This window comes from Thalia democratica, chromosome 1 (genome assembly GCF_965202585.1).
Source record: "Thalia democratica chromosome 1, ktThaDemo2.hap1.1, whole genome shotgun sequence".
Taxonomy (NCBI): Eukaryota; Metazoa; Chordata; class Thaliacea; order Salpida; family Salpidae; genus Thalia; species Thalia democratica.
Window position 1 is genome coordinate 20,941,677 of NC_139165.1, and position 15,370 is coordinate 20,957,046.

The 15,370-nt window shown below is 26.4% G+C and overlaps 1 protein-coding gene across 4 annotated transcripts in view; it reads left to right on the top strand.

Annotated features, from left to right (window-relative positions):
* Positions 1-7,417, top strand: part of LOC145840805 (DNA-directed RNA polymerase, mitochondrial-like) — a 28,349-nt gene extending 20,932 nt beyond the window's left edge. For all 4 annotated transcript variants that reach the window (XM_082948178.1, XM_082948253.1, XM_082948326.1 and 1 more), the window contains 6 exons: positions 242-420; positions 2,695-2,839; positions 3,490-3,626; positions 4,221-4,349; positions 4,536-4,643; positions 6,304-7,417. In XM_082948178.1, coding sequence (XP_082804304.1) covers positions 242-420; positions 2,695-2,839; positions 3,490-3,626; positions 4,221-4,349; positions 4,536-4,643; positions 6,304-6,469 — 864 coding nt within the window. In that variant the 3' untranslated portion in view covers positions 6,470-7,417. The remainder of the gene's footprint in view (positions 1-241; positions 421-2,694; positions 2,840-3,489; positions 3,627-4,220; positions 4,350-4,535; positions 4,644-6,303) is intronic.
* Positions 7,418-15,370: the final 7,953 nt, after the last annotated feature.

The following is a 15,370-nucleotide window of genomic DNA, read 5'->3' on the forward strand; positions in this document are numbered from 1 at the left end:
TTAGCTAATTTCAGCCACATCGGTTAGTCAAGGTAGTAGTGATTTTGCACAAGTATCCATATGTTAGATATTATAGTGAAGTAGTTAACATTAAAATAAATAAGTATATGCCTAAAGTTTTTTAACAAATATTGCTTTTATTCTAACCATCAGGTCATAAGACATATAATATTAACTACTAATGAATAAGTAAAAGTTAAAACAGATATATGTGTTCATAAATAAATGATATCAAACACAGGTCAACTTATCTCCAGCGGACAAGCCGCAGGACATCTACTCGCGAGTGGCCGAGAACGTGGAGCGGTTCAGGCAACAAGATGCAGAAGACGGAATCCACATCGCTCAGGTGCTGGAAGGTTTCGTCACCAGGAAGGTTGTCAAGCAGACCGTCATGACAACAGTGTATGGCGTTACTAGGTGAGTAGTCGTGACCACATTGTATGGGGTTACTATGTGAGTAGTCATGACCACATTGTATGGCGTTACTAGGTGAGTAGTCATGACGACAGTGTATGGAGTTACTAGGTGAGTAGTCATGACCATAGTGTATGGATCAGGGTTGCCACTCGGTCAGGAAATCAGGAAAAGTCAGGAAAAAATAAAAAAAATGACAAAAGTCAGGAAAAAATGTGGGGTTTTGAAAAAAAGTCAGGACAAGTCTGGAAATTTCATAAAATTAAAAAAAAGTCAGATTTTGTCAGTTTGAATTTACAAAATACCTTGTTTTCCAAAGCCTTAAAATGGTAAAAATTAATTAAAAGTCCTTTAAAGTCAGAAATAAATTTTAAAACTTTCCTAGAAATTTACAAAAATATTTAGTATTATTTCCAATGCCTTCATCTGGTATAAATTAGTAAAATATCCTTTAGAAAACAGCAAAAATTTTCTATTAACATATTGAACAAGTACCCTACTTGAACAAGCAGATTTTGTAAGCTTTTTAGTATTGATGATCTATAGCAAGGACACTTCCATAGTGAAACTGTGATATATAAGCAAAAGTTTATCTAGCATAATTTTAGAATCAAAGTGTTTTTTGTTTAAATAATTGAGTTATTTATAACTAAGCAGTTAGTTTAGTATTTTATGTAACAAGTTAATGTGTATACTGAAGCGGAATTAAGACCAGATGAAGGAAACCATATCTTAATTAGATGAAGAGGTTGAAGTGCTAATAAAAAACGGAGAAAATAAATTTTAGTACATACATTTAAAAAAAAAGTATTTGATTTAGTTCTTTATTGTTTTAATGTTTTAACTGTAAAAGTTTGTTACTGTTTTAAGGAAAAAGTTGTTAAAAGTTCCTTATATGACGTTTGTTTATCTTGATACATTTATGCTAGGAAATGCTAAAAAATTGTGTCTTTTTTCAGACAAGCTGTGTTTATAAGGTAATAATACAAGTATTTTGCTGATAGAGCTGTTTATTACAAACATCAATCATACACAGATGGTTTAAGTGATGTACTGGAAGTTTGATGATAGAATTCAGCAAAAAACTGTTGTTTTTGACCTATATTAAAACTTATTATTTATTAAAAAAATAGATTGAAAGCTTTATATAGTTTCAAGTTTTAGGTTATGTATTTTAGTATAAGTTTAATTTAAGAGTTTTATTTAGAAAAGTCAAAATTTTTGTAAAAAGTCAGGAAAAAGTCAGGAAATTTTTCTCAGTTTGATCAGTGGCAACCATGATGGATTCACTAGGTGAGTGGTCATGACAACAGTGTATGGCGTTACTATATGAGTAGTCATGACGACAGTGTATGGATTCACTAGGTGAGTAGTCATGACAACAGTGTATGGCGTCACTAGGTGAGTGGTCATGACAACAGTGTATGGCGTTACTATATGAGTAGTCATGACGACAGTGTATGGATTCACTAGGTGAGTAGTCATGACCACAGTGTATGGCGTTACTAGGTGAGTAGTCATGACGACAGTGTATGGCGTTTCTATATGAGTAGTCATGACAACAGTGTATGGCGTCACTAGGTGAGTAGTCATGACAACAGTGTATGGCGTCACTAGGTGAGTAGTCATAACGACAGTATACGGCGTTACCAGGTGATTTGAAAAAATCATTGTGTTTTTATAACAGTGTTCCTAAAAGGGGTGATATTTTCCCATTTATAGTAATTTTAGTGAGGCAGAAAGTAACTTATAATTTTTTTGCACTGATAAAGATTTACTTTTTAGCTTATTATTTTACTAATTAAAGCTTGCATTTTAATATTTTACCCACAAGATAAGACCTAAATGTTCATTGGAGTGGGTGTTACACAAGGCTATAACTAGAAAGGGAGCTAAAAGTAAAAGGGTAATTAATTTATGAACTTATGCGATATATAAAAAAGAGTTTAGAAACTTATAGTCTAATCCTGGGTATTTCGGAATCATTTTCATAATCGACCCTTAAATAATAATTGAAAATAATCTCTCCTTATACTAAGTTACAGCATTTTTCTTTTTAACTGTTCTTTTATTTTACCAACTCATCTCTACATATTGCCCACTGATAGCCAAAATTGCCCCTAAAAAGACAATATCGCCACTTTGGAAAACCCTGGTCTAAGACATAGTCTTAAAACGTGGTTTTTGCAACTAGTATAACTTAATTAACATCAGCTAAGTGGTGAATTACAACATTGTAGTTCAAACTTGACAACGTTGTAATGTCTAACTTTTTAGATACGGTGGTTCAGAGCAAGTGTTGCGTCAGTTGTCAAACTTGGAAAAGTTTCCGCAACAGCACGCTTCGAAAGCAAGCATGTACGTGGTGAGCCTCATATTTCGCGGGTTGGATGTTATGTTCACTTCTGCTAGCGAAATTAAAGTTAGTTTATGTTAGTAATACTAAATAAAAGATTTTATGTACATATTCAGCATACATATTTTGTGGGAAACGGGTCTAAATTGCACGAGGGAACAAAATTGCACGAAGACGATTTTGCATCAAGGGTCAATTTTGCACGAGAGTAAAAAAAATACAGAAAAAAAAATGATTAAAAAAAAATAACGGATTGAGCGTAAGGGTTAAGCGTAGCAGTGATAGTAAAAATATAATAAATTAAAAAAATAAATAAGTTAAATTAAAAAAAAAATTAAATAAAAACAACCGTGCAAAAGTATATTCGTTTTGTCCCCTCGTTCAATTTTGTACGCTCGTGAAATTTAGACAGCTACCCTATTTTGTGGGCTAGATGTTGTTTTCACTTCTAATTTTAAGATTAAAGTTGTAAAATTCAGAAGTATAAGTAGATAAATATTCTAAATGTTTATTTTTACAAAAACAATTTTTATAGTTGTTAATTTGTATGAATTTACGTAAATTTTAATAGTTACCAACAGTATCTTAAAGTACAATTATTATATTTTCAATTAACGCAAACCGTGTCAAAAAAAAACAAGCCAATTTTGTACCGCACAGAAATGGTTTGATGGTGAAGGTGTTAAATTTATTTTAATTAATGTTTTTCCACACAGAAATGGTTCCAGGAAATGGCGGGTTTGATGGCGAAAGGAGGGCAGACTGTACAATGGACAACTCCGCTTGGTTTGAATGTCAAGCAGGATTATTACGAAAATAAAAAAGAAAAGAGAATTGACAGTCAACTCACCAGGTTTGATTTATATTTAATAACTTGTAATTTAATTATTTAAGTCTAAAAACAATTAAAAAAAATTCAAGGCTCACAATTTTTAGTTGCAATCAAATGTAATCAAAAACCATTAATTATTTCAAATAAGAGATTTGTAACATTAAAAAAACATTTTTGTATAGTCAAAAAAGACCATTAACTATTGAAATAAGATTTCTAGAGATGCTATATATGAACATTTTAAGGTTTTAAATCTCAACGGGTAGTTATTACTTTTTCCTTGATAAAACTTTTATACAGGGGTTCTTTCCCTTTACTAAAACTTAAACCCTACTAGCTCTTATTTAAATCTTCACTTTTATTCTCTCATTTATAACCCATTGTCTTTTGCTTGTTATTTGTAGACATTTACTTAAAATCCTTGATATATTTACCCTAAATTTACAAAAGCCTTTGATATCTTAACATTTACTCATACTTTAAAAGCTGACAAAATTGTTTAAAATACTACAAAATATATAACATTAAACTATCTCTGATTGTAAAAGTGTGTTAGCTTACAAAACAGTTTTTTTATCTATAACTGTACATGAAAACGAAATCTTTTCCCAACAGGATGGTAATAAAATCTCGATCAGATGACAAGAAGCCAGATTTGAGAAAGCAGAGAAACGCTTTCCCGCCAAATTTTGTGCATTCATTGGACGCCACTCACATGATGCTGACCGCATTAGAATGCAATAAGTTAGTTGATCTATTTTATTATCTGTTTCTCCCGCGAAATTTACAGTGAAATAAGTACGTTGTTTTATTTTATATTTTATTGTTTCCCATTAAAGTGCAATAAACTGTATTATATATTTTTGTGCACAAATGCACTATCAATACTCTTACATGATATTAACTTTAAAAATTGATAATTTATTACAGGCAAGGTTTGGAATTTGCAGCGGTTCACGATTGTTTCTGGACTCACGCTTGCGATGTTGATCAGATGAATGAAATTTGCAGAGATCAATTCGTTCAATTGTATAACAGGTGAAATAGATGTAAAATATTTGTGATGTAGATCACGCCATTATGATCTGCATAGCTTTATTTGTTTAACACTTAATAGGTAGCTAAAATATTTTAACTGAAAAAGTTAAACATTTTTATACTCTTAGGCCTCCTTTAAAATAAATAACAATCATAAAAAGTTGACTTGATTATCAATACACATTGTTTTTGTGATATAAAAATTTATATCTATATGTCTTAAGGCCATAGTGGGGGGGGGTAAAACATTTTTTTTACAAAAATTAACTTAGGCTTTTATATGAAAGCTTTAAATACAAACTAAAAGCCAGTTTTTATAGAACTCAAAAATATCATTTAACTTTTGAGATATTTTATTTTTAGTAAAAAGTTTCCGATACAAATGTATGAACCGCAACTTTTTCGGGGTCAATTTTCTCGGAAATTTTAAGATTCACTAAAACTCTATCTCCTTCATTTTTCAAGCAATTTTCTTCAAATTTTCAGGAAATGTTCCTTATATTAAAGGAAAAAAAGGTTACTTATGAATTTAAATAATTTTTAAAAAATATAATTTTTATTTCAAAAAATAATATTTCTACAAAAAAATTTTTTAATTCCAAAGTAACTTTTTTTTTTGTTATTGTATTAAGATTAGAATGTGAAAGTTTGAAGAAGATTGCTTGAAAAATGTAGGAGGAGGTAGATTTTAAATAAAATATCTTTATTTGCTGTTTTAGTTTTCCCTTCCCATAGGGAACCTATTACGCGGCCCGAATTTGACTGGTTATATCTCAAAAAATAATTCGATTTTTTTTAAATGATAAAAAGCATATTGAAGCTTAGAAAAAACTCTATAAAATAAGATCAACTTGTATAAAACATGGCTTACCTCCCCTATGGCCTTAAAAAGTGTTATAATAATCAAGATACTATTTATTCGCCTTTCACATAGTTGCTATAAATTATTGATATTTCAACATTTTTGAAAGTCTCAGTATATTAAGATTTTTTTTTAAACTCAAGCTAACTCAGGGTAGTTTTGTTTATTAAAAAAATCTCAGGTTATTCTTTAGAATTTTAAAAAATCTCAGAACAAAATTTTATTCTAGGCCTAAATAGGGTTTAGTTAATCCAGTTCTAATACTTTTTTATTCTATATAACTAATTTTGTTCAATAACTTGTTTTTTATTGATTTTGAAATGCTTATTCTTTTTTAGCCTTGCTTCTAGCTTTTTACTACTCTTAAAAATAGCATTGTAGCTTTTGTTTTGTTTTTAAAATATAAAAATTAAACTATGCATTACTAAGTTTTAATATACTTTATAATTTTTGTTATTTTTCTAAAGTTCAATAAAATTTTATTTTTTTAATGTCCAAAATTCATAGATAAAGTTGGTTTTTGTAATTTATAAATACTTGTTCTTAGTAAAATAAGCTACAAAACTAGTATAGACTAGTGTTGACTTACTTTTCAAATATTTAAATTATCCAGGACAGTTATCGGCAAGCCTTTATTAAATCAAGCTAAACATATAAAACACAGTAAAATTTGTCAGAATTTGTTCAAAATATAAAGTAAAGGTTTGATTAAACTGACGTTAAATGTATTTCAGAGTTAGATAAACTAAGAAAAACTTACAAATTTGTTTATTTAGTTGATAATTTTATATTTTACAGACCCATATTAGAGAACCTGGTGAAGGATTTCCAAACTCAACTCGACGAAAATCCCCTGAACTGCGAGGAAACGGAAGCGAAGTTGCGGGACTTGCTGAAGAGGATTCCGAGGCGAGGAGATTTCGATTTGGAACTGGTCAAGCAGTCCGAGTTCTTTTTCTGTTGAGGGACTTTTTTGATGTTTTGGCGGTAAAACGAGTTTTGTGAATGGAAAGTTGAGAGGATATGTTTTGAGTTTTCGCTCCAATTTAAATAAGTTATATGTTTTTGTAATATATCAATACCTTTTATTTCTAAGTTTTCACACACTCTTATATATATAGGTTTTAAAAAGATTGAAAGTTTTAAGAGATTGTTTTTTTTTAATTTAAAGATACAGTTTTGACCTTAAAAATTGTTTAATGGCTCAGTTCGTTTATTTTGTGAAATAGAGAGTCTTATTGAATAAGGAATATTTAGATAAATTGTGCGAGATTAAGATAATGAAAATAAATTTATACTTTATTTGTTTCAATTAATTTAATGTGCTTACGTTTATGTTGCCATAAAAACATCACTAAAAAAAATTTCAAATTGTAGTTTTCTGAACCTAGTTTTTCTTGTTCTTAAGGCAAACGTTTTGATCTTTTCAATTTTGTGGCAGGCACAAAATTTTGTATATTTTATATAAAGGCACATTTATGACTTTTATTTTAATTTTTTTTTGAAAAATCATACATTTTAGAAGCTTTTGAACTGTTGATTAATTACTTTTAATTTGTTTAAGTTTGTTTAATTGATGCGAAACCTAGATATTTTTATCAATTCTAGGTAAATCAATTAGATATTTAAACTAGAAAATTTACACTTTTTGTGTTGTAGACTTTTGTTTAAATATTTAATACTAGGTACATTTTTAAATACAAAATGAACCGTACAAAGAAAGTAGTGCAGAAAAAGATGTGTTTTCATTCTTTTTTTACCTTTTTGTTATATTAATGTTCTAGGTAATTTGTTTAGTCTTTTAAAGTTTTTGTAGATAAATGTTTTAGTGTTTATGTGTGTTTTTCTTTAATATATATATACGTTTTATTTTAAATGCTGGTGAATTAAGTTTTACAATAAAACCAGCAGTTAGTAGCCATATACATTCTAAAAAGTTGTTTCAAAAATTTGCTTTCAAAATTTTTATTAAATTAATTATATTTCTGATAAGATTGTAATTTTTAATTGCTTGAAACATTTTTCTATCACAAAAATGAAATAAAGGTTTGACATTAAAAATTGAATTTATTTTACTTAAGTATTAGTTTTAAAAGTGTTTATGTAGCATACAAAGTACTTTTGTTGAATTTCTTAAACGTTTTTACAACAATGCAGGGTTGCTACTTTACCTGACACCATGAAAAACCTGAAATTTGACAGTTTAGGCAAAAATAGCCTGGAAAAACCTGGAATTTTGATCAAAAAACCTGGAAATTTTAATAATTGTAACATGTTCATTAGTTTAATTTCGATTTGACACAAAAAATCTATCATGTAAATAAGATTTTTTGTCATCATCAACAATTTTTTTATTAAAAACACATTTACAGTAACTTTACAGTATCTTTTCAATATTTCTATAAAATTTAACACAGTTTCATATATATAAATTAACTAAATCTAAAAATAGACCCAAAAATGTGTACTTTTAAAAACCTGGAAGAAATTAAAAAAAAAAGAGTGGCAACCCTGATAATAGTAAAATATTTTATCACTTAAAAGTTTTTATTTAGTTATAAGTTATTGCATAGAAATTTAAAGCGTTTTAATTTTGACAAACATTAATTTTCATAACAAGGTAAAATGAAGCTTTATTAAATTTGAGTGACTTCCGAATGATCAGTAACTAATTGATTATTATTACAGTTATGACATAAACTAGATTATATTTAATTAAATACATGTGATTAAAACCGCATTGATTAATGCATGTCTGCATACATTATTGCACATAACTTTCTATGAGAAAATAACTCAAGTTACATAAAGGTTCACTTTAGCTACATTCATCAAGTACTAAGTTTAAATTAAAAACAAAATTACCAGTCTTACATAATTAAGAAGTCTAAAAAAAATTTAGTAATAACAATGATTTTTTGCTTATTATCAATTTAGTTTTGACCATATTATTAATTCTTAAAACCGTGAAAGTGAAGAAAATTTTAAAACAAAAATATTTCAATTTTTGACCTAATTTTTTATTTAGTAATTGAACTGTTTAAATCGTATTGAAATGAAATTTAAAAGAACATTTAAGACAGGGTTTTCTAAACTATTTTTCATGAGGCCCTCATTAAAGAAATTAAAAAAGCTTCGTTATCAAAAAATTTCCCTTATGTACACCTAAGACCATTTTTTTTGCTTTCAACATCAAGTGCAAAATATCTAGTGTAAGTTTCAATTTATGTCCCCCTGTGGCCCACTGCTCAAAAACCCCCTTTGCTACTTATGACCCCATGAGTTTCTTTAATTACCCCAAGGGCGCCACATGGCTTATTTTGGAAAACTCTGATTTAGATTAAGTTATATTACAAATGATAAGTTAAAAACTTTTATTTTTCTGCTTCAAAAGCTCTGTTACCAAAAATCCAATCAGTTTTTGCAGTTCAGGTTAAAAAAACCCTTCATGAACTTATTAATTAATTGCTAGAAAAAAACTTTTTATTATCTAATTTTTACTACTTATTTCTTAAGACTGGTATTTTTTTGAACAAAGCGAAAAACTGCTCTAAAATTCTTGGTTAAAGGACCTGGGTACTCAAAAATACCTCTCGGTTATCGAGCTGCATACCCAACTTTAATAAAAATTTTAATGAGCAAAAAATAAAATTACAGTCAAAATTTAAACTCTAAAACGAAAAAGTCAATGAAAAACGATACTATTAAATTTATAACATTTTAGAATTTCCTGAATGAAAATAAAGAAAAGTCATATAAAACTACTTTACAGTTTTTATCGAAAAAAAAAAAAATTTTTTTAAACTCAAAGTTTTATAATTTTTTTCTGTAATTTAACAACCTTTAATTTTGTCAAATGTTTTTTAAACAGCTTTAAAAATGTTGCTTGAAAATAAATAAAAGAAGTATTATGCCTAAAAAACAATATTCTGTAAACTATTTTTGTCTTTCACATGTCTGTGCTTAAGCGAAGAACAAAACATCAAAGGTTTCTCTGATATTTTTTGATTTAATATTTTAAAAAGTTTCCTTGAGTTTTTAAAAAGATTATTATTAAAGTAAACGGCAAACCAACAATTTTAACGTTTCAAACAATTTATCTTATTCTCAAAATCTCTAGGTCATACCCAAAAATATTAATAAGGAAATTACTTTAAGTGTATTAATACACACTTTGTTAAATTATCTCTTTACTTTAATTCAAAATTTTAGTAGCCTATAACCCAAAAAAAAAGTATAAAAAAGTCTTATAAGGAAAAGCTTAAGTTTCATCTAACTATAGCTGAGACTAGGTTTGATTTTATAATCATGACCGACGACCGCTTGCCAACCCATTGTAAAGTACTAAAAAGGATAAACATAAAAGTTTACTAATAAATATAAAAATAAACATTTTAAAATTCCTATTGTTATTCCTATTGGTTATTGATTCCTATTGGTTATTGTCGCTATTTACTAAGTATTAAAGTTAAAAACTTTGATTTTGTTTTAGTTTTCATTGGTTGAGAAAGTATAAATAAATGTGTTAACATTTTTTTGTTTTCAAACTTATCCACTAGTCGTTAACTTAAAAAACTGTAAAATACTGTATCATTGTAAACAACAGAAGTTAGTAAAGAGATAACTTGCTAAAACAATAGATTAAGTAAGTAAGTTACTTTATTTTTTTAAGTATACTTAATTTAGTTATGTTTAACCTAAAATTATAGAAGTAGTAATTTCTGTTGGAAACTTAATATACCAGTTTCAGGAAACATTTTTCCTGGCTAGTTTTAATAATGATAACAATTACAAGTATTTTCAAGAACAATATAAAACTTATTGCAGAAAAAGTACTAAGTATAGTATATCTAAAAACTATTGATCTAAACTGATTCTAAAACAATATAGTTAAAGTTTACAAAGTTTTAATTTAAAATATTACTAATTAAACTAATTTCATTTTAAAATATATTTTTATTACCTATTTGCTATAACAGTTAAAAAGTACTATAGAATAGTTTTTTTTTTAATTTTTTTGTTAACTAATATTTTTCATTTGATTTTAAACAAAAAATTGTTTTTAATTGACTTTGCTCTATACTGTTTTACTATTGCTGCATCACAAACATTAATAAACAAAAAGGGTAGAAGTGTTGTAAAAACCATGGTTTTGTTAATTTAAAAACTTACTAAGGGTCTTGTTTTCATATGAAGGTCGGTGAAATGCCATAATTAAGGATTTCTCACATGTATAACAAGTATAAGAAGTATTATTTGACCATTTGCTAAAAGTCTTTGTTGCAACTATGCTGGTTTGTTAAAGCTATTTCCTGATGTAGAGCAACAAACTAAAATTTTATAAATTAAAACGGTGTTTATACCATTATTCGTTAAATTTTCTCAGAAAAACTAACACTAGCAAGTCATCAAAAGCTAAACCTTTAAAGTCACTCATTGTTAACGAACCTTGCGTTGCAACCGGTAGATGTTATTTAGAAACTGCATGTTTGTAATTATGTTTTTTTATCTAAAAAATTTTTTTAGTGTTATACCTTAGTGACTAATAATTAAACGAGAATTTCAAACTTTTCTAACCTAATTAAGCACAATATTTTTAATAATATTGGTCATTTTGTTGCTTCTAAAAATTGTTATAGTGAATTAGTAGTAATATTAAGTTACTTAAAAAAAACGAATTTTAAAAAACAAACAATTTTTTTCTGCATAAACTAAAGTGTTAAAATATTTTTAGACTTTTTAATATGCTTTGTTTTCTGAAGTTAATACTGAAATTAAACTTTTTTTTTTCCACTTAATCATTTTGATTAAAAACAAATTTTAAGTTTTTTAACTTTGTATATTTCACTTATTACTTAAATTTGTGAAAGAATATTGAAACTTTTATTAAATAACCTGAAGTATACAAGTATAAGAGGTAGTAAAACTTTTTTTAAGTTTTAACTTTTTCAACTAAAATTGAATTTATTTTTTATTAATTTTTAGTCTTGTAAAGGTCCTTACTACAAAAAAAAATTTAAAGCAAAAATTAATTTTGAAATAAATTTTGTATATAAGCTTTTATAAAGGAAACCAATAAGTTTCTTCTACTTTAGTCTTTATTTTTTCTGTTTTTAAACCTAAACTTTGTTTTTGTTTTATAAACTTATTCAACAAACATGTCTCTTTTTAGATTTTACAATGCGAATCCACAAAATATCTTTAACCATCTCACTCAGTTTTGTTTCTCTGCACTGTAAAGCGCGTTATGACGTCACGCATCAAAAAAACACTAAAATTTTACAGAGAACAAGTATGTATTCAAAATTGTTCTCGTTAGAAATCAAACATTTCCTGTAATTCTTATTACAACTTGGTCAAAATAAATTTTAACAGCTGTTTACTAAACGGCTTCACATAGATATTTCAGTGTCGAGCAAACTTTGGTCGGATTTTTTGCTCGATGTTTATACACATAATTTCTAAATTAATTCTGAAAAATTCAAAATTTCAACAAGTATCTCTAAAACTTTTTGTATCAATTAGTTTTAATATGTTAATAAGAGAAAAAAATATATTTATAAGCAGTTTAGAAACTCTATTCAGTTTTATTCACTTTATTGAATTCCGAAAAAAAAACAAACAGTATTAATTCCGACTCTATGGGATTACGGGTCACCATTGAATTACATATGGTATCAACCTACTACCTATATGTAAAGCTAAATTTGAATAATCTTGCTTGAAAGCCTCATAAATCCTTAAACAAAAAAGTAATGGACATAAGTACACAAGTTAGATTTTAGTCAATCCAAACACTTGATAAAAAAATGCAAATGAATCAATTTTTGAACATAATATGAAAAAACTTGAAATAACAAAATGGTAAACTAATTGGGATTTGAAAATTCATAGTGTTTATATACTTTTGGAAGTTTTTTTTGTGAAACTGTTTATGTTTTATGAGCGTTAAAACATAAAATGCTGAATGAATTAAATCAAACGCTTAAAATACCATATTATAAAGGTTTTTTATCTAGTTGATAATTTACAGTTGCTTAATGTAGCTATTTAAAAATAAAATTAAGCGTTTTTTAACAAAGATTCAAGGGAAACAAGTTCACTGGAATATTTAATAACAGTAAAAAATAACACAAAAATATGTGTTAGTGTAATAAAGAATGAATACTGTTTAATTTGTAATTTAATTCATAAACGTAACTGATTGTATTAAAACGTAAAATTACTAGAAAAAATCAACTGAAATCTAGAAAAAGAGTTTTAAAAAACCATAATCTAATAGAACATATGTAAATTTTGTTTGTTACTAAATATAGGTATTATAATTTTTTTTAAGTATCATAAAGTTTTTACGCACCAATTTTTTAATTTATATTCTTAAACGACTTTCATCTTTTTTCATTAAACAAAAAATACAATGGTTTTTATTTTATTTAAATTATACTTATGCTAAATAATAAACGTAAATTTATAATATTCAAAAAGTAAATCATTTTGTGTATTTTAAAATTTCTAATGGTGTCAAACAGAGAGTTATTGTGAGAACATTTACTAACTTTAACACTTATATACTAGTAATTATAGCATGTATTTAAAAATTATATTTTTAGATTAATGATACTTTAAAAAATGTGCTAAGATTAAACCAATTTTTTTGATATAAGTAATTACACTTATAATTATTAGTTTGTTTAAATTTATAAACATTTTTAAACAGTTCGTTTTGCACTGCATGTTTAGAACTTGCATAAGTTAATATGTAATACCTATAAGTTATGACTTAATACCTTATACGGCTTTCTGGATGAAATAATAACTTACCTTTTTTTGATTACAAATTTAACAAATGTTTGCTAGTTATCAACTACGTTTACTGCTCTTAGTTTTTTTACTAACAGTTCTACTGACAAAACACTAAGTAGATTATAAAAAATGTGTGTGTTATTTTTTAGTTTGAAATAGAGGCAAAAGGTTTTTTTTTCAAATAAATTGCAAACAATGTTTTTTGATTGTTGACAAGAGTAAAAAATACTGAACTCTACTAATAATAGAATTAGTATTTTCAAAGAAATATTAAGACCTTAGTACAATAAATTACTGAAAAAAATTTCCGTGCTAAATGTAATCTTGTCTTTACTCGACTTAACAAACTTTGTAGAACAGAGTTTCCCACTTTTCTTTTTCAAAAGGCCTTTTTTTATAAAACGTTAAAAGCTATAGCCCCCATAGCCAAGATTTCTAAAAAATACCTTTACATAAGCATTTTTTGCTCTTCATCATTAACCCCAGAGTATCTAGCGTAAGTTTTAAAGTATGACCTCATTGTCCCCCTGTGACCAATTTTTTCCTCATGACCTCTTTTGGCCCCTTTGCTACTTATCGCCCCTTAAAACTACGTAATATTCTCCAAGGGACCCACGCTGGGAAACCATATTGTAGATTATTTGTAAAGATTAGTAGTTTAGCAAATCAACTGATATCTGTTTTCCTTTAGAACAACATTTTAAAATTCTTAAAAAAACTGTTATATTTTAGATTAATTGACCACTAGTGAAGTACACTAAATTCGTAAAATAAATCGGTTCAGCTGAAGGAAAGTTTTAATGTCTCATATTTGCAGAAACATTTTACATTTATCAAAACTTTTATGCTTGTTGATAAGCTTATAGATTATAGAAACTTAGAAATGAACATTTTTCAAAATTAAAATTTTCTGTTTCTTTTGTAGTTCAGGTCTAGAAATCAATACTTTGAGTAAACAGAAAAGAATCTTAAAGCTTATTTAGGAATTTAGCCGGTGGCTAAAGTAATATTAACAAATACTAGACAATCAAGTAATATAGGAACTTTGAGTTAGAGTTGGTCAATGATATAAATTTGAACTTTTTTTGTTTATTTTATGGTAAAAAGTGTTTTTATTTAAAATTTAAAAAAAATATTTCAACAGAGTTTGTTTAACATTATGTAAATTAGACTAAAAAAAAAGAAAACAGTTAATCTAAAGTTTTAAAAAAAGAAAGATTTGTAGTAAAAGAGACTTTTAAATTTTTTTTAAACACTTTCTATAAGGAAACTGTGAAACTTTTGAATATGATCGCTTACATTTCAAATTTGCTGTAATTTTTTTGAAATGTATATCTTGATATTTGTTTATAAATTTAAAAAATAAGTTTGGTATGAAAACTCCCCTTCTTAATTTGTTTCATTTAATAGTAGTTTATACAATAAAAGGAAGATACCCTTAAAAAGTTTTCAAGAAGTATTTTAAAAATATTATCATTTTAATTTTAAGTAATTTAAAACGGGCGAAAACTATACAGCAACAAATCAATATGATGTATATATAAGATCTTATGTTTATGTGAATTCTACTTAAGTTTTCTGTTTTATTTACTATTTTTTTAATGCATGTTAAAGTTTTTTATTTCGATCATAATATTATGTTACAACGTCTCATTTTACAATTTTTTATTTTTTTAAATACTTTATTTTATTACATCAGTATGCTAATGAGTATATTTAATATCCTAACAAAAATATCAGATTACAAATGCTTAAAGCTATTTCACACGTATTATAATGAGCTAGTTTTAAATATTGTTTGATTATTTAGACTACTATTGTGTATAGTTACAAGCTTTTGTTAACAAACAGAATTGCTTTATTAAAATTCAATATGAGTCTGTAAAACGTATAAATATTGTAATTAAAAACTAACAATAACTTAAAGCAATTAGTAAACTAACAAAGAACAGAAAATTGCTAAGTTTTATAAAAATATGTACAATATAACTGATGAATTATCATTAAATATTGTTTTAAATTTTTCAACATCTAAATTAAAATAGAGAATACTTTAAAATAA